This window comes from Schistosoma haematobium, chromosome 2 (assembly GCF_000699445.3).
Source record: "Schistosoma haematobium chromosome 2, whole genome shotgun sequence".
NCBI classification, from domain to species: Eukaryota; Metazoa; Platyhelminthes; class Trematoda; order Strigeidida; family Schistosomatidae; genus Schistosoma; species Schistosoma haematobium.
In genome coordinates, this window is record NC_067197.1 from 16,146,834 (window position 1) to 16,167,814 (window position 20,981).

General features: G+C 33.5%; 1 protein-coding gene across 1 annotated transcript in view; it reads right to left on the minus strand.

The window, feature by feature from the left end:
• Window positions 1-2,015: 2,015 nt before the first annotated feature.
• The window catches only part of PAST1 (Dynamin), a gene marked incomplete at its 3' end in the record, with an annotated part of 29,912 nt that continues 10,946 nt past the window's right edge, over window positions 2,016-20,981 (minus strand). The window contains exons 4-5 of the mRNA XM_012937469.2: window positions 6,823-6,981; window positions 2,016-2,300 (exon numbers count right to left, since the gene is read on the minus strand). Coding sequence (XP_012792923.1) covers window positions 2,016-2,300; window positions 6,823-6,981 — 444 coding nt within the window. The remainder of the gene's footprint in view (window positions 2,301-6,822; window positions 6,982-20,981) is intronic.

Here is a 20,981-nt window from a genome sequence, read left to right on the forward strand (position 1 = left end):
GATGACTGATTTAATCCTTTTATTTCAATAAAAGGCTATTTGAATCACCTCTAAATGGTGATTTTTATGTATAAATTTTCTTAACAAGTATATGTGATCAGATTGTTCGAAATGTATTGCGCTAATATATCACATAGTTCTGATAATCTTCATCTTATTATTACACTATCGAAATTTATCAAAGGGACTAATTGCTTTAAAAAGTTGGTGTTATTTGCGTAAACGAGAAATACAACAGCTCTGACTAATTATTTATGTATGAAACTCACTAGCTGGTAAAAACAAAAGTGGAATTCGAAAATGAAACCCAATAGTTGAACATTAAATGCTGTAATGACTAAACTGGACCCTGGTGAAAATTAGGCAGAAATTTAAATTTTTTAACAGGAAAAATGTGTATATATTTTTTCATACATCCAGACAAAAAAAAGATAAATCCAATCAATAAGAGGAAAAATCCAATTAAAATTACATGGTTGTGAATTGTACTGAAGAGGTTAAAGTGACAGCATACTTTTGGATTTGTATACATAAGCGAATGAAGTAATTGGTAAGCAAATAAATAATTCAATATAGGAACGTTCATTTAGGAATTTTATCATTGGTACAAATTAAAATATGTAGTAAAATGTTGAGGCTTATGTTTTTCTATACTCACAATGCGTGGAGCTGAACCGTGAATTCTTATAATAATGGGTTCAAATACAGGTATGTAAAATAATTTAGAAGAATTCGCTAATAAGAATCACTTGTAAAATAAATTCTTCAAACAGAATAGTCTTCATTCAATGAATACCGACTAATTACAAAATGAAAAACAAATATAGAAACGTTCAAACAAACCGGAAGAATAAGTTTCCTCTGATCGCACCAACGAAAAAACGTCAATTTGAACTAAGAGTCATGATGATCAGCGCTAAAAGGCGTTTAATTAAAGCTAAACCATTATACAATTGCTTATAATTCAACCACATTAAAATTTCATCAGTCATAAATAAGTAGGTGTTAATCATTACTTTTTCTCCGTCACATTATTTTATTTAGGATCAAACCAATGTAAACCATGATAGCAAGTAATGAAACTACCATGTAAGATATTAATTACTCCCTTCTGAAAAACAACAATTTAATCATAACATCATTCTTACCAGTCATAATTATAAGGATTTATCGTTATTAGAAAAATTATTATATGTGAATAAAACAAACAATATCAGATATTATTAGCGTAAACAATGATTTATAATCGGAAACAATATATGATTTTATACTTTTTATCACAAATTTCATGTATTAAATGAATATTCATAGAACAGAATAAAAGGGAAAGGTATTTGTAATAATCCTAGTGAATATATAACCATTTATATTCTTACATATGTTAATGTACTACTTTGAAACTTTACAAACAAACAAAAAATTGTTTAATGTTCTGGCCAATTTTATTCATTTACCTCTTTCCTTAAAAAAAAACAACAAACTAGCATAAACAACTATAATATAAGGATAACATTAGTAGTAATAAGGATGGAAAAACTTAAAAAGACTATTAGAGATCTGTTGTATATGAGATTTGTAAAATCAAAACAAAACAAAAACAATATCCAAACAAGAGCAAACAAACAAATTGAAAAGGCACATGAAAAACAAAAGGAGTATGATAACTATCCAGTGTAAGAAAATTATCATAACCTCCTTCTTATATCTTTTTATACAGAACTGAAATATACTATTTCGTTAGTAATAATGGTATACAAAGTATTACCAAAACTGTTTGTAGAGATTAACTGGCATGCTGAAATTGCAAGAAAATTTTCCAAAACATAAGATTATTACTATGTGATAGAATTTTTAGACTAGATTATCCGTCTGAAAAAAAAGTGGGAAGCAAATGTTATAATTAATGGCAGCGACAAAAAAACCCAAGATAAGCTGACAGTAGTTCTTTGTCCCTTTTTTGGCGTGGGGTTTGTGTGTTCTTCTTAGTCAATAAATAAAAACTTTTGCCGCGAGCATTATTCTTTATGGTAACCATTACGAAGTGCTTGTTCAGAATTTCTTTTAGATGGCGGTACTAAATGGTCAGGAAGTGTAGGCGGTAATTCGTAGCCTTCTAGTTTTAATTTCATTATATAACAGACTAAAGCGAATTCATCAGCATCTAGACAACCATCACGATCAATATCACCTAGTATCCAAATATTTTTCAATGCACTATAAGGTAAATTGGATTTGACCATATGACTACGTGAAGCTTCACCACTGATTTTACCATCCACAGGATTTAGTTTGTCAAACTCCTTTGGAATGAAAAAAATGTATAGAAATTATATAATATTATTATCAATATACAAAAAAATTCATTGAAACCTGGAAATTATCAATTTCATAAGGTTAGGAGTAAGCCCTGATGAGTAACTGGATCCCATGTTCACTCTAGACTTATACCAATTAATAATATTTCAAAATTATTAAAAACTGTTATTTGTTAAAAATGGAATGATTGAAGTGCTCCAACTGATAAGTTTTTAAAAATGATTGATCTTCAAGTCATAAAAGAATAGACTTAAGTTAAATATATTTATAAACATTGATAGTTGTATTACAACTCGAAAATTCTGGTAAAAATTGTACTAGACTAATACATAAGTTGTATTCACAACTTTCGTGCTTGTACAACACAGTTGTTATATTTTTTAATGGCTTGCATTACGAAGTGACCGTAATCAGATAACTATTCGAAACTAAGCAGCGCTTGACAGCAGTTTTGTCCTAGCACAGAACTCAGAAGTGGACACTCAAAACATCACCAGGAATTGAACTTCGGATCTTCAGTTCTCATGTCCAGAGCATGACCTTTGGACCACTGCGGCGGCATCCTTTGGTCTTCATGTCAAAGTGCAATATTTCTATGATGTAGCACATCCATATTACAATGTAATCTGTAGGTAACTGCCTCATATCAAACATGGCTGGACTCCCCTGATTACAGTTTCTTAACAGGACTCCGAGAATTACCTATCGAAACTAGTTAGTAAAGAGCATACATGGTAATTTTCAGTATGTTTGTGGAGATTGTTAAGTTTCATAGTTTATATCAAAGTCTAAAGATTAAACAATAGCCGCACAATCCGCAAGTCCTGGTCTTGATTCTCAGTGGCAGTGTTCACAGCTGACAAGTCCTTCTTGACAATTGCTTCCTGGTTTTCAATGGTTGTTTAGCTAAGGTTAGGTTGTGATATGAACCATGAAATTTAATAATCACCATGGTTTTCCTAAACTTATTATTACATTTTCATTTATTTGTGTACCTGAATTAGACGAAGGTTTTCTATATGGTGAACAGTTGGTTTTACTTTTTGAATATAACTGCAAATTAACTGGTGACAGTGGTAAAAACGAATGTCATATTGATTAACACAAAATTCGAAAGAGATCAATACTTTAAAGGGTCATATATAGAATTGATACTGTGAATTTTTATACTGTCTTAAAAATGTGATAATTAATTAATGCTAAATATTCCGACGCACTTCTAGTAAGAATTGATATTCAAGCACAATAATTGATTTAATAAAATTGAAACATGACTGAAAAGCATATGAATTTTGCAGTTAATTAAAAGTCATGGATATCAGGGCACAAAATTAAATACACATTTATGCACACATTAATAATTAGATGATGAATGGCAACTTAATGGTTAGAGCAATAGAGCAGTATTCTTAAAAGTTACCAGTTTAAACTACACGTGACTAACTTTTGATTTGGACAGCTAAGTAATACAACTAATACTGGCATTAAATGCGTAACTTAGAGTCATGTAGATGATCTGGGATTACGTAACCAAAATGCGTTACTTATGATCATTTTAATACTCCATTAAGGTGTGAAATTTCAGTGCCTCAGTTACTATCTGCTTTGCTTCGAAATGTATTCGTGAAATATAGGAAATAAGAAGTTACATTGAAGGATATATATAGAGAGAGCAGGAATTTTCTTTGTGAATCCTATCAAAACATCCTATTTCTGGGTAGTGTTCAATCAGTATGAGAAATATGGACTAGAAAATAGTTCAAAATTAGTATCACTAAAAAGGATTTATACGTATGTTTTCTTGCAAACAGCTATTATAACGATCCATAAGAAACAACCTTTTTATAAGTACATGTTGATACAATCTAAAATAGAACTAATGTCTTTAAATTATACTGTTGCTTTTACAATTTTAGAGCAAAACTAAATATGTCACATAGATGATACAATTGACGTAATTGTCAAATTTATTTCAATGATAAATTTCAAATGGATTTATTTCATATTAGATACAGATTTCAAACTTTCTTTAAAGTATCTTTTTCTGGACACAATATTTCCTTTTAAATGGTATAAACAACTTTTTATTTACAATTTTAATCATTGCTATAATTGTCTACAGATAGTAGAGAAGAGGCATAGAAACTGAATACGTACAACCAGTGAAGTAATAATAATAATTTATATATATATATATATATATATATAAGCGGGTACAAGTATTTGTACTAATGTTAGTGAACTTATTCATTTTTACATACGGTATTAGGACGATATGTGATTGACTAAAGCTGAATGTAAATCCTAGTAATATTACTATTATTATTATTATTACAACTGACTTTATTAAAACATAATTCTTGTGTAATAATTACCAGCAGATATTTTTTATTCAATTTTATTTTGATTAACTGTCAGTGTAATTAAGTACAACAACATTGGGTCAGTTATTTTGAAAATAACAGCAAAACCCGAGATCAAATTCAATATGATTATGCAATAATTCTGGTTTAAATATTATAGTTTCTATTTTTTTCTTAGTACATGTAAGAAGATTAACTCGTCAGCAAATCAGTGTAAATGTGTTATGCTTTCAACTACACGATCATGCAAGCGTTAAAACTATATATATATATATATATATACATATATATATATATATATATATATATATATATATATATATATATATATATATAATAGCAGTAGGACAAGAGACATATGAACCAATAAGGATTAACAACCAGGTATTTAAACAATTATGTCACAAGCTTCGTGTAGAATCCTTTACACTAAAAGTGCAATTTGGATCACAAATGACCATATCATCATGAAAAGAAATATGAAGACTGAAAGGATAGTCTGAATAACTCAAATAACATAAATGCGGTGAATTGAAATTTGAAAGAATTCAGTCATTCAATAAAGCTTAACCCTAGTATATTATGCGAATATGAATAATTTTAGTTTGATTTACTCAATAGATATGTTAGTATAATAAAAACAACAATTTTCTCGCAAAATACACGTTACTAAATAACCAAATGAATGTTATTGAGGAAGATATTTTAATCATTTGAGCTTATGTGTGAATATGATTGGGATTTCAACGACATGGAAGAGTGACTTCAAATTTGACGGTCACAGCCGGTCACAGCTTTTTTTCGCGTAGTTTTAAATTAGATAGCTCCGTACATGTAAACCCTCAACAGTGGACACGGGAATACTTGGAACATAGTGAGGTCTGTTGATTTTAGGGTCGACCTTTCTTAATCCTCTTCATCCGTTGTCGGAAATTAGCATCGCTGCAGATGCGGGTTGTTTGAATGTAACACTTTAATGCTGTCGCACTGTCATACAGTTGGGAGTACAAACTTGCCCTCGAATCACAGGGTCGCTGTTTTTACTGTCATCATTCCCCAACAAGTCTATCTGATCTGAAGAGACGAGTGTTCCGCCCAATATTAGCTCGGTTGGGTTATCATGATATCCAAGCCTCATCCCTATGTCTAGGTAGAGAGAACATTGCGATATTTCTCATTCACTTTAGTAAGTTTTACGTTTCTGACTTTAGCTTTCAGATGTTGCTGGCAAATTTAACAGTTTGAACTGATGTACACCGTCAGGTTCAACGCTGCATCACTAATCTGTTATAGGTTTGTAATTATGAAGTCTGATCAACCCTGATGCATTTGGTGTCTGACGAAACCTTGGTACAAATTCAGAAAGCTGAGCTGGCTTGTGGCAAGATATCCATATATCAACCAAAGGGTGAGTTCAGTGTTCAGCAGTTCACTTTATTCTACATTATAGGTGTGAAGCGTGGAGATTAAGAACAGATGATATTCGTAAGTTGCTAGTGTTTGACCACAGATTATTTCGATGCATCGTAAGCGTATTTTAGGACCACCGAGTGAGCAACATTGAGGTTAGATGTAGGGTATATAAAGAAGATAGCAAATCTGTTGATGAGGTAGTGAATCTTCATCAACTGGGACTGTCAGAACATGTATTACTTATGCCCGACCATAACCTACATGCGATTACGGCTGGTTGAGTAGGTTGGAAGAAAGATAAAAGAGACAAAACTAACTAATGGTATCAGTCCATGCAATCATTGACTGTTGGACTGAGCTGCGTACGCAAGTGCAGACTACCTATTTCGGAACGGTGCAATAAACGTCACCAATGGTAAGAGACTTTTGGGGACACGGTTCAGAATAGCTCGCAATGACACAAATATATTCCCTCCTTATCTTTTCATATATCCTAAGCTTCGTAATTATCTGAAAAATATTTTTAACTCCGCAAACTCTTAGTTTCAAGCCTGATTTTTGCTATTACCGCTGATACTGTTACTGTTTATACTAATTTGGCAAATTGTTGTGCTAATGTGGTGTTGCAGCCGAAACGTATGTGTCGGTTCTACATTGTACATGACTAACTGACTGATACTCTTCTAGAAAACGTATTACAATCTTTTGCATATTTTATATTTCTACTTACTTTATCCCACGGTTCTCTAAAACGATCAACAATCCAATCCTTTTCAAAGCGACCCTCTTCAAATCCTTCACCAGCATGAAAACTGAATGGTGTACCAGAAGTATCGAATGCACCACCTGTAACAGCTGGACCATGTGTTTCTACGATTGCATCACGTTCCTATTAAAAAACAAACCGTTACATAGGAAGAACGTCAATTTAAATTTATTCAATAAAACTGTTTACTCTGTAACAGGCATAAAAATAGTATTTTTTGACCAAAGAAAGTTCAAATGACTGTCATCATTAAATATAAAAACAATTGAAAAACAACATGATAGTCAGTGTAACGGAAACAAAATTTTTATTATAATTCCATAAAACGGAAGCCAAAACAAATTACTAGTTTGGTATGTAATTATTGATTTCTTAGGAGGAAAATCATTAACAAATGTGTTGACCTACACCTGTTTGCCAAACTAAATGCATAAACTATTACAGAGAAGTATTTCTAATAATTTTTAGGGCTGCCATCTGTATCTAATTATTTGAATGATAATTCATTGATCAATAGGGATTCCTTTTAATATGGGAAAATTTCCTAGATCTAGTATTGCAATGTAACTTGTAGGGTGGAAATTCAGACTGGAAATCGATGCCAATCGACCAGACTTTATGATACAGGTCGAGAACACCACAATCAAGACAGTAATGATGTCAAATCATGGGATGACTGAAGTTGGGAAACATGGATCATGAAATTCTGACCCAAATTACTGGATAATTTTGCACTCATAGAAATGAATGAGAATTATGAAATATCAATCTAAGAAATGACAAACTAGAGCGAAGTAAATGTCCATAGTTCTTTGAATTTATCTTAAGAAGTGAAATCAAGGGTATAGTATTGCTGATATTGTAAACAATCAATATCGGACATATGTATTAGTATTTAATGTCGAAAAAAATATGCTACATATGTTTGACTCTGAATCACTATTTTAATAATAGTAATTCAACCTTTTAAATGTTAAAAATATCAAAAACAAACAAACATCAGACATGTTTATGTATGTTGTTATCTGTGTTCAACAATTTGTATCTAAATCAATGGATTGAAATGATCAACTGATAAAAATAATAATAACAATCAGTTACAATTAATTATGTGCATATTTACTGGATAATTAACAATTTATCATTGATAATGACCGTGTAAAGACAGGTTGTTAATTGATGAATGAACTGAGTGGAATAGAACTTCGCACTCTATAGTGTATAAACTATAATTAACACTGCTCTCAATAACATAAAAAAAGGAAAGTAATGAGAAATGTCGAAACAAACTAAAGAGAAATATTAGACGGGAGTGGGTTTGAAGAGGATCGACTTAAGAAGTTCCCTACATGAAATTTATCTCAATCAAAGCTACACTGAATAAGCTGAGACAAATATCTAGTTGTTTTCAATAACCAAAAGTATTGACAATAACTAATGAACCTTAGTTTACATTTTCGGAATTGTCAAAATTTTGCATTACCGATGCCGTCAAACACATCATGACTCGCCTCTTACAACCCATAGTTAAATGGGTAGGTTAAGATTCGTGGATACGTATTTTAACAGTTGAATTCACGCGGCGATCTAAGCTAGACCACCATTAAGAACTTAGAAGCAGTGAATGGTTCTTAATGATGGTCTATCTAAAATCGACCCTTGAATTTAACTGTCAAAATACTACAATCTCCACAAATCCTTATAATGATATTATTCGTGTATTTGCTTTTTTTAAAAAGCCCTTTAGATAAAAAAAAGGATCGTTTGAAATGCATCCAGGCATAAATAGTTCGTAACTGGTATGTTTCTAGCTATTAGGACACATGTTAGCAAAAAAGGACCTAAATATATATATATACACCGCGAACTCCATTAAAGTATCCGGAGTTTTTTTTGTCTAAGTATTCAAAAACTATAAAGGCCATAAATTTCCTGAATAAACAATGTTATAACGAATATTGGTGGTGTGAATAAAGAGATATTTGAAACAATCGGTTTTTATGAGAAATATTATCTAAAACCGTATATTTTCACAAGAAATTCTTACACATAATGGAATAAAAGAGTGTTATGTAAAGATGAAAAAAGATTAGACCAAATGTGACCACAATTTATTCAAAAGGTATGATCCGAATAAATCCAAGGGATTTTCAGAATACGATTCACGTGAAAGAAATTTACGATGATGCCCAATATGTGGTCTAAATTGATGTTCACTTTGGAGAGAGTGAAGAAATCAACCGTCTTGACTATTTCATATATATTTGATCTATTCTTCTGGTTTATTGAAGAACAAAATATCTGGAGGGACAATGAATCTATTCTAACTGACATCAATTCGTAAGACATGTATGGTAGGAAACATGTCGATCAGAAGTAGAGTATATTGTGAGCTATTTCACTTCGCATCATTCCAAGTCGGTAAATAACAGTCATGTAGAGCAAAAGATCTGAATAGGTTATTAGTATCCTGCGAAAAACATTTTTGAGGTAATCTTTGCGTATAATGAAATCTACTAAGACATAAAGCGCAAATTTAAGACGATAAGTCGGTTGATGGAGTTGTAAACCTTCTACCATTTAGGTGACCAAGCTGTTTATTGTATATAGCCAGCTACCACTCATCACTACTCGTATTGACTAGAATAGGAGCAGACTGGAAAGAGGTAAAAACCCTGATGATATCAAGATATAGTATCACTTCGTGAAATCATTAACAGTTAGTTTGAATTGTGTAGGGATGTGCGAATTTCCTAGTTGGGTACGTAAGATAATTATGATCTATTGTCGGAGAATAGATTATATAATGTAAAAATGTTTGTAATGCAGATAATGTATACATTCTGTATTTTCTTCAGTTTGATGACACTTACTGCAGTAGACTCATTATTCTAGAACCTCTTTCTTTAGTTTCTAACTAATGGTAACATCATCCTATAGATCATGTCGATCTCACTTCATTATGGAAAAATCAAATAAATACACATTTCTGAAAGGTTTTATCTCTGTGTTATAATTTCATCATCATTTCAACTTGGCAGAAACGTAGATTTTTTCATTTGAATCGCTATTATATTTTCTCGTCAAAAATAGAAACAAACTAAAATTTATTGAGATGTAAATATATCCGAGTAGTGAATCGACGCACTGATTCAACAGTTCTATAACTCAGAAGGGGTTTTGTGGAGATTGTAGTAATTTCAACAGTTGAGATCATGAGTCAATTGAAGCTAGACCACCATGGAAAACCTGGAAGCACTGGACGGCCGTTTCGTCTTATTGTGGGGCTCCTCAGCAGTGAGCATCCACGACCCTGCCTCGCGGGATTCGAACCTAGGACGTATCAGTATCCCTCCAAGTGCTTAACCAACTAGACCACTGAGCCGGCATCCAACGGTGTTAATGTCTAACTTCAACTAATCCACAAAACCCCTTCTGATACTAATCAACATACGCTCACTAGTGACTGGCTTCAAGAGATATATCCTGGAGTTCTAGTTAGAAGCAGTGACCAGTGGAGTTCAACCGGGTTTGTTGTGAGGTAGTAACTCACTGATGACAATGGTGGATGTGTCGCTCAATTTCGTGGATTAGTTGAAGTTAGACATTAACATAGTTGGATGCCGGCCAGCTCAGTGGTCTAGTTGGTTAAGCGTCCACGCGCGAGACCGATAGGTCCTTGGTTCGAATCCCGCGGCGCAGGATCGTGGATGTGCACTGTTGGGGGTCCCACGATAGGACGAAACGGCCATCCAGTGCTTCCAGGTTCTCCATAGCAGTCTAACTTCAATTGACTCATGATCTCAACTGTTGAAAGTTCTATAACTATTGAAAAAATATCATATGATCGAGAATTTGTATCTTAAAAGACAAATAGGCCTTAGATTATTAATGGTTACAGAGATGAAATCATTTATTCAAATCATGTAAGAAGTATTATTAGAGATATCAGTATATATATGGTGAAAGCACATTATTATTATTAGTAGTAGTAGTCGTAGTAGTAATAACACTATTTATCTAAATCTGTTAGGCATTTTAAATCATAGAACAAATATTGCAAATTTTAATCAACAATAATAAAACATGATCTTAACCAATGAAATTACCATAATATCTACAAAACCCATCTGATATTAATAATAAAACATTTAATATGGTTTTTAGTCCAGTTGTTATTTTAGGGTCACTAAAGTAAATCGATTTAACTTGATATATTTTTTCTGATAAATCTAACCGATTAGTAGAAATATAACTATTATACATGTTGGTTGTATACTAAATTATTATGTATTAGCCTACCAAAAACACTTGCTATTTGTAAACCATATAGATGAATTCACGCTTAGAAATTTATAATTCAATTTATTCACAAGACTATTCTTGCGAGCCATTATCAATCATAGAGATTCTTTGTGTATTGAACTCAGTAAAGTTGTTTAATTAGATCATAAAACTTTTTAGTCTTGCGGCCCAGTGGAATCTAGGATCTTTAAACTGATTTACATAATATTAACTGGATCTAATTATAACTAACAGTTTTGACACAATTTCTGATATACGAATGAAAGTCATGATGCTTCAATTCTCAGATTGTTATCTACTGAGATATATAAATTGGAATAAACAGCCCTTATCAAATTACAAACAATCAATATAAAAGGCTGACTGTTAGATTTTATTCTTATTAAAAGAAATTACACGTACGTTCATATATCATTGAACAATTTGAGTAGACAACGACAATTAAACCTAGTATTTTATGAGATCAAGGCTATCCAAATCACTAAACGGTTATTTGCAAAAAGACTCACTAAACCTTAAACCGATTTGACGACAACTGATCATAAGAAGAAATAAGCCGACAAAAATAATATCTATAAAACGGGCAAGGATACAACGCAACTAATGTTACTCTTCCGACTTTGTTTAAAATTTTTGTTGTTTGTAATGTCGTTCCATGACTGTTGCTCTCCCTGTTTCAAATGACCCAGTCTTTTTTCTAACTATTCACTTGTACCCTTATCAATATGTTGAGTACACTCTTCCTTTAGAAAAAATCCATTTTTCTACTGAAATTCTTCTCTCTTCGTTACTCATAGCTGCCAAAATCTATGGTAGTGAACAGTAAGCAATATCATTTCATTTTCTCTAAATGACTACAATGTATTCAAACAGTTTGGCATTGGGTAACAGGGAAATAATTTTACAAATCAATTAATGTACCAAAAAGGGCAATAAAAACGGAGGTTCAGGGTTATAAAAATGGCAATAAACCTCACCCTTCACAAACACACATATACATATCTGGTGTAATATGTAGCAACAAATAAAGAAAAGAAATATATCTAGCTAAATTATTTTGCCTAAAAATATATATGAACTATATTTGAACTATCTGTTAAGACAGTTTATTAATGATTCATCTAGGGTTCGGTATTACAAAATAGATAGAATACATTTTTACACGTATATGTATGCGTACACACAGATTTATAAGTGAATCACCATAAATTATTGTGTCAAAAAAGAAATTTCACGAACAAAATTACTTTCTTCTGTCCTAGTTGTATCTTTTCCATTCATCCATAAGACAACATATTTTAAAAGTTTGTGCTGAAAATCTGATCGACGGGTCTATCTATGATAAAATATCATTTATATTAATTGTATCCATTGTTGTTTGATATAAATATAGACGATCACATCAGTTAAGTTGGAAAAAGTTATCCATAAATGTAAAAAGAGATTGAAGGGTAAAAGAAAAACAGAATAACGAGACTGTTCGCATAAATCATTTTTTAGAAAGAATATTAATCTATAGTTTATTAAAAATGACTAATCAATGATTTAACAGTCAGTCAGTCAGCTACAACGTAAGACCAGGAACATATATGCATCGGCCCAAGTTGCCATACCTCATTAACACAACAAGATGGACACCGAATTCATAAAAGCAGTTAATTCAGAGGTGGTAATATATAAAAGAAAGATTGCATATAAGGACATAGTACAGAATAAATTTAGATAATAGAAGCAAAATAAGCCTCTTGTCTACATGGGCTACGTCCAAAATTTAATATAAATAACTGTCGGATCATTATTATTGTTACTATTATACAATACAGTAAAAATAGCAAAGATAATCCATATTTCGATGGTATGTTGAGTTTAAACAGTGGCAAAAGAATGAAAGGTAGTACATTAGAAAATATTTTTTCTCTCTCAATCTGAGTGCATTTTTCACATTGACATTTCAAATTACTCTGATGAATAAAAATTCGAGTTTAATGAGATTAGTTTTTTTTTATGTGGAAAATACAAAACGGCATAGTTAACGTAAAGACATAGTAAGAAACATTAAAAGCCGGGTGCGTACACAGTACATGCACATATAAACATACCAACTGATCAAGCTTTCATATTACTACTACAAAATATAACAGAAAAAGGGATAAAAAACCTATTAATCATTAACACCAGTTAATTGACTGAAAGTGTATAAACCGAAACTTGTATTGCAAATATTTTGTGTAATGAACGATGAGAAAGGAACTAGAAACTAGACAAAAATTCTGGTCAGAAAAAGTTCAAAGAGGAAGACAAGTAAATGGAAATTAAAAGAATGTTTAAGTCTTCAAAATTAAGAATTCAAGGTACTTTATGTAATAAAGCGTGATTTTAATTTTATAAAACTTTAATTTGCAAAATACGACCAAGACTTTAAATAATTAACCACCGGCATACTAGTCGAAGAAGTTACTGTAAAGAAATAATGTGTGATAGTTGACAATACTCACCTATTGGATACTTAAATTTAAGGATTAAAAAAGGTATGAAATTGTACAAAGAAATAAAGAATAAATATATTAAGAACAAGAAAATATGTAGTAATCAAAACACGGAAAAACTTAATACGTCTATGACATTTTATTAAGACTTACAACTATCGAATATTTTTATGATAAGGAACTGTGGCTCATCGGTTTCAGCCTTTAACTTTGAAAGTTAATTATTGGTTTGAATATTGTATCAACTGTAGAGATCTTTTATAGAAGCTTATATAAAATATATGGCTAACAAACGAGGTTTTAAGTAATTTCTCTGTAGTACAGACCTTATGTTATTATCTCTGGAACAAAAACTGTTTTGAAAAACTATTTGAAGAAATCATAGTTTAAAGAGAAAAACTAGTGAAACTGTTGTATGGATGGTGAATAATTAATGCATAAATCCTCGACAGAAATTATACATCAAAATAAAACCATTAAACGAATTGATAGATAAAGTGAGCAATGTGAGAATATGATGCAGACTAAAATGATAGAATATTGGACCATAAATATAATATTTGGAAAACTCAATCAAATATGAAAATACAACTAGACTGTTTTATGTTCCATAATTTAACAAAAATGTGACCTATTTTCTACTTTTGACAGAAAATATATCAAAATAAGGTTTTGCTTATATTCAGTGGTACTTGTGCTTGTACTGAAAGATAGTAAAAACATATGCACAGGCAACAGATTGATCGACATTCTAGTTAAGGAACTGACAACGTTGTTTACAAAGGTCTGGGAACTAGAGAGTGTACCAACGTCATGGAATGAGTCGATAGTTGTCCCTATATTTAAAAAGGGTTCACGTCGTTCCTGTAACAACCACCGGGGGATAAGTCTACTTCCGATTACGTCCAAGCTATTGGATTCTGTCACACTTTGTAGGTTGTTCAAAACCCGAGAAAGATTGACTCGTGAGGAGCAGACCGGTTTTCGTTCCGGTCGAGGACGTACTGATCATATCTTCACCCTCCGCCAAATGTTAGAACACCGTCATACTTATCAAAGGCCAACAATCGTAGTGTTTCTTGACATCAGAGTGTCTTCGATTCGTCGGATAGGACTGTTCTCTAGGATTGTCTATTGAAGGGTGTGCCTGAGAAGTTTATTAACATCCTAATGGCACTATATACAAACACCTCAGACAGAGTGAGGGCATACAACCACCTCTCTCCATTGTTCTATTCGAGCAGTGGGGTTAGGCAGGGTTGCCCAATCTCACCATTCCTCTTCAACTTTGCCATCGATGACATTCTGGAAACAGCTCTGATGGATGTAAGTAATGGCGGTGTGGATCTGTTGCCTGGAGAAAGACTTCTCGACCTCGAGTATGCGGATGATATTGTCTTACTGTGCGACAATGCCCAAGGCATGCAATCAGCACTTAATCAGTTGGCAATCAGTGTCCGTAGGTACGGTATGTGCTTTGAACCTTCGAAGTGCAAAGTACTTTTACAAGACTGGCACGACCCTGATCCTGTACTAACCCTGGATGGTGACCAGATAGAAGTCGTCGGGAAGTTTGTGTATCTAGGTAGCTGCATACGTGCCGGTGGTGGCGTGAGTGATGAGATCAATGCACGTATAGTGAAAGCCGGAGGGGCTTATGCCAATCTGGGCCATCTTTGACGCCTTCGTGATGTTAGTCTGGCTGTAAAAGATCGGATCTACAACGCGTCGGTGAGAGCAGTTTTGCTCTATGCTTGTGAAACTTGGCCTCTCCAGGTTGAGGATGTTAAACGACTTTGTGTTTGATCACTGCTGTCTCCGAAGGATTGCTGACATCCAGTGGCAACACCATGTTAGTAATGCAGAGGTTCGGCATCGTGTGTTCTTGCACAGAGACGATAATCCAATTGGTGTCGCCATCTTGAAACATCGACTTCAGTGGCTTGGACATGTTCTACGAATGTCGTCCCAGAGAATTCCACGTCGTGCATTATTTGCCGACTCTGGGACTGGTTGGAAAAAGTGGAGAGGTGGTCAGTGTATGACATGGTGTCGTGGTATGAAAGAAAGCTGAAAAGAGCTGGCTTGTGTTGGTCCTTCACGACTCCCTGGTTAGGGTCCGAGAGATGGTGCAACACAGTGGCTAGAGACGTTATCAGATATGGCTCAGAATAGAAGCCAGTGGCGATCCTGCTGTAACCTTTTTTTACTTTCTTCGTAAAAAGTGATTGTATCTTATTTAACTGAAAGAATTATTTCTGGTTGTACCTTTCCGTTTCCCCCACTATTATTATTGTTATTTCACTACCATACACTAATCTGTGATCGTTATTGTTCTCCTTCTTCTTCTTTTTTTTCTTATATGCACCTTACATTCTTTTTCTCTTCTCGTTCTCATTGTTTTGTGTGGCGCATATATATATATATATATATATATATATATATATATATATATATATATATATATATATGGTGCCCCTTGTATCAATATTTATGGGTTCAAAGAAATAAATAAGACAAATTATCAGAAGAGACTACAATACTTTGACGTCGAATACTTCAAAGTCATCCAACAACTATCTATAACTCTTGTTCCCCGAAGAGTAAGAGTTTCTAGAGAAACATTAACAATGGATTTTGCAGTGCATTGTTTTTCCAGTAAAACTACGAAAAATACTTAACTCTATCAATCAATAGCATACTTTCCTGATTAAGATTTCTTCTCGACTCTAGAAATCACCTACTGAGCTGAGCCAAAATCTGCATCATACATTTCCGAATTGCGTGAACACTTACAAAGAACGCTGATGGAATACCCTAGTATTTGATCATTTAGTTTCTCGGTTTGAATTCCTTCTTTTGTACCCTGGAACGTTTTCGTGGATCTAAGATCTATATTATAACACACAACTATAACCCTATTTCCGAAAATATTTTACAAGGTCTCCATACATACAATTTGTGCGGTTAAACAAGCTTATCTTGCAGTAAAAAAAGAATCCTTTCAAAAGACTAACAATTTTCTTTTTACATGATGAGTGTGTTACGAACAGCTGAAACGTTGTTGTTCCATCTTTTGTACAAATTGCAGTATTCGATCTTTACCTTATTAAGTGTGGAGATGATCATTAAAAAATTTACAATCTGTGTAACAGCTGAGCAATATATATATATATATATATATATATATATATATATATATATATATATATATATATATATATATATATATATATGCAAATGTAACATATTCTGGTTAGTGAACATAACAGAGCACAGGTGGTCTTTTATTATTCTTGAAATGTCTAATATTTAGTGTCACAGTAACTAGGTCTGAAATATTAGTTTATATGCTTTTTTTATTGTTGAATATCAATTTTTTACATATAAATGTATATCAGTTGTAATATAAGGATATATATATATAGTCTAATGAATTACAAAAATTTCTGCACAATGAACATCTGAAATCAAGCTAGTTTAACAGTAGTAACGTAAAATTAAATGATTTCAATTATTTACAATAAGTAAACGATAGAGAGTATCTCAAACCTAACAGTATTCAATCGTAATTATTAAAACGGAAGTAAATAATTAAACACTCGGATATTAACCACACTCTAAATGTGGCTGTGCTTGTCCAAACAAAAATAGGTGGGGAGGGGAATGGTTCGATTTTAGAACTTAATGACTGGAAATCAAATGTCCTAAACATTAAGTCACCATTCAATATTGAGAGACTGCTTCACTTTTGCCAGTCATGAGTATGGTTTAATTTGATCGATTCAGACATGAACTAATTGAAGATTTTATTTCTGTTTGTACTGAACATACCAAGGTATTATACGGTTTGGTCAGATAAAACACAAAATAAATTAGAAATAGAATTAAAATAGTCTTACAAAAATCAACTGAAGAAATCCTATCAACTTACCAAATTTGAAAATATTAGTTTGAACTGTATACAGTATACTATGGAATTAGGATTTCCAATTTTTTTAAAATGAGATCTCTTTTTATTGTCAGAAGGGGTTTGTGGAGATTTTTAGGAATTTTCACAGATTGAAATCATGAGTCAGTTGAAGCTAGACCACCATTGAAAACCTGGAAGCACTGGACGGCCGTTTCGTCCTAGTATGGGACTCCTCAGCAGTGCGCATCCACGATCCCGCACCACGCGGGGCTCGAACCCAGGACCTACTGGCTTCGCGCGCGGGCTCTTAACCATTAGAACACTGAGCCGGCATCCAACGGTGGGAAGCCGTTACCAGTGGAGTACAACCAGGTCTGTTGTGAGATATCAGCTCACTGAAGGCAATGGTATATGGTGGCGCAACTTCGTGGATTGGTTGAAGTTAGACATTAACACCGTTGGATGCCGGCTCAGTGTTCTAATGGTTAAGTGCCCGCGCGCGAAGCCAGTAGGTCCTGGGTTCGAGCCCCGCGTGGTGCGGGATCGTGGATGCGCACTGCTGAGGAGTCCCATACTAGGACGAAACGGCCGTCCAGTGCTTCCAGGTTTTCAATGGTGGTCTAGCTTCAACTGACTCATGATTTCAATCTTTTTATTGTCTTTATTTAATTGTTATTATTAAAACTATTTTTGTATATTTGGTCTGAATTTTGCTGATGTACCTCTAATTTTCTAACATAAACTTATAATGAATAGGAGTGACGTGTTTGTAACAGATATGAGATAGTTTTTTTTATTTAAGCAATAATCAAAGTGTAACTTACAATTTACTTTACACATTTTGAGAAATTTGAAAGTCAACTGTCAATAGAAACTTGATTTCAACTTATGTAAGTGTACTTGAGATTAAGAAATCCATATGAGAATTAAAATTAAACTAACTTCACAAGGAAAGAAAATAAATTATAAAATATCAAGAAAAATTAGGTTTAAACCTACTACTTTATAAATAAATAATATATTTGTAATATCCCAATGAGTAGAAAAATAGGATTTTCTGACGTTTCGTGCCTTAAAGTAAGTCACTTTTTCAGAAAATAAATAACCAAATTAAAATTAATCCAAGTTTAAATACTACTTTATGTTAATCAGAAGATGATGACAGAAAAGGTGTTAATTTTATAACACTAGTCATACTAAATAATCTATACCAGCACCCAGGCAGTAGCTCGGCTGTCGAGTGAAGTATAAACATTTATGTGAGATATCGTCAGAGTTCTGTGTTATGGGTTGTAAAAAAATTAGCAAGTTATTTTTATCTTTAGAAAACGTGGATGAACATTGATTGTGATATAATTATTAGAATATCTTTCCATTAAAGAATAACTGTAGATAACTTAATCTCAATTAAACAAGATTGCTTTTTAGTGGCTAATCAGTCGATCATTATTTGTTTATTTGAACACATAAAAATTGGTATAAATGAGAACCAAATATGAATGCATCACACAAAAAAGACTCATAAAAGAAACTGGAACTAAAAAGTCAAGTGTAAGTGAGACTATCTCGGAAAAAGACGACACTCATCTGCTCCAAGTCCAGACGTTTAGAACGATGGGCGGAACATTTTAGAGAACAGTTTAGCTGGCCTTCAGCTACTCTACAACTACCCATCATTCCCAGACAGTGTGAATGGAACATTGAAGTAGGTCCCCCAAATCTAGCTGAAGTTCAAAAGGCTATAGTTAATCTGAAACGAGGAAGGGTAACTGGTCCAGATGGATTGGCTTTAGAGGTCTTTAAGGATGGTGGTCCAATTTTAGTGATCAGGTTGACTAATAATTTAGCTAAAATCTGGGAGTTGGACGTAATTCCATCTAACTGGTCACAATCACTTATCATCCCAATATATAAGGGAGGGTTAAAATCACCCTGTGACAACAATAGAGGGATTAGTTTGAGTAACATAGCATCTAAATTACTAGAGTCAATAATTATCGGTCACCTCACTAAGACTCGTGAACTGCAAACACGAGAGAATCAAGCTGGCTTCAGACTTGGTCGTGGCTGCATCAACCACATATTCACCATTCGTCAGGTTCTAGAACATAGGCATACTTATCGGCGCCCGACAATGGTGGTCTTTCTTGACTTATAAGCAGCATTTGACTCGGTAGACCACGAGATTCTGTGGCAGTGTCTGTCATTGAAAGGCGTCCTGCAGAAGTACACAAACCTTGTGAAGGCTTTTTACTCGAACACCACTAGTCGAGTCAGAGCATATCATGAACTGTCATCTGATTTTGCGACCTCAGGTGGTATCCGTCAGGGCTGTCCACTTTCTCCATTTTTGTTCAACTTCATCATAGACATACTTGTTATAACCCAGTGAAGAATAAATTACAGGTAACTCCTGAGGCCTATTAACGGACTAATATTCTATAAATATTCTTATTGTAAAACTATTGAATAATTAGATTATGCATATTTATATTCCTCTTATTATAAGCTTTATTTTGACCTATATTTTATTATTGTACGATTTACGATTCTTAAGCTATGCTCAGTCTATTAATTACTGTCCCCCTCGTTCACAGCCACTTTTTGGCTTATTTGTGTACACATGTTATTTTCCATTTTATGGTACGTTGTGGTCAGCCTGATTGATATATAAACCGAGTATGTCTGAAATAAACTATTTGCTCCTATTCGATTCATACTACAGAAGCTGGTATTGCGTTCTAGACTCAAGTGGAAGGGCTAGAAGGACATAGGACCAATCAGGACGCTAAACTGCTCATACCGGTTGAACGTCATTGGTTTGGCATAGTGCAAAATTGTATAAGTCGTATTCTGACTGGTCGATAAGTCGCGTGATAGAAAGCCAGACATCAAGGTCATAACAATACTGATGGAAATAACGCTCTCGTCGACTGAGTTCTCGGGCAATGATCTCATACCAGGAGGTCCACTTATCGAATTAGAATACGCAGACAATATAGTCGTGTTTGGTGAAGACGCTGACAAAATGCAGAGTCTTTTGGTAGCACTGAGCAACAATGCCAGAATGTTTGGAATGCGCTTCTCTCCCTCGAAATGCAAGTTGTTGCTTCAGGACTGGGCTACGTCAACACCTGAACTAAGGATAGGGAGTGAAGTAGTCGAACGCGTCGACAACTTCACTTATATTGGAAGTCTGATCAGCCATATTGGGTTCGTGTCTGACGAAATCGCAGCACAGATTCGAAAAGCTTCGGTTTTTGTCAACTAACATCACCTATGGCGAAGGAGAGATATCCGTCTATCAATGAAAGGACGAGTATACTGCGCGGAAGTTCGTTCTGTTTTGACCACAGATGCTCGCATCTGCTGTGATCACCAGCTAATTAATAGTGAGGTTGGACGCAAAGGTATTAGGG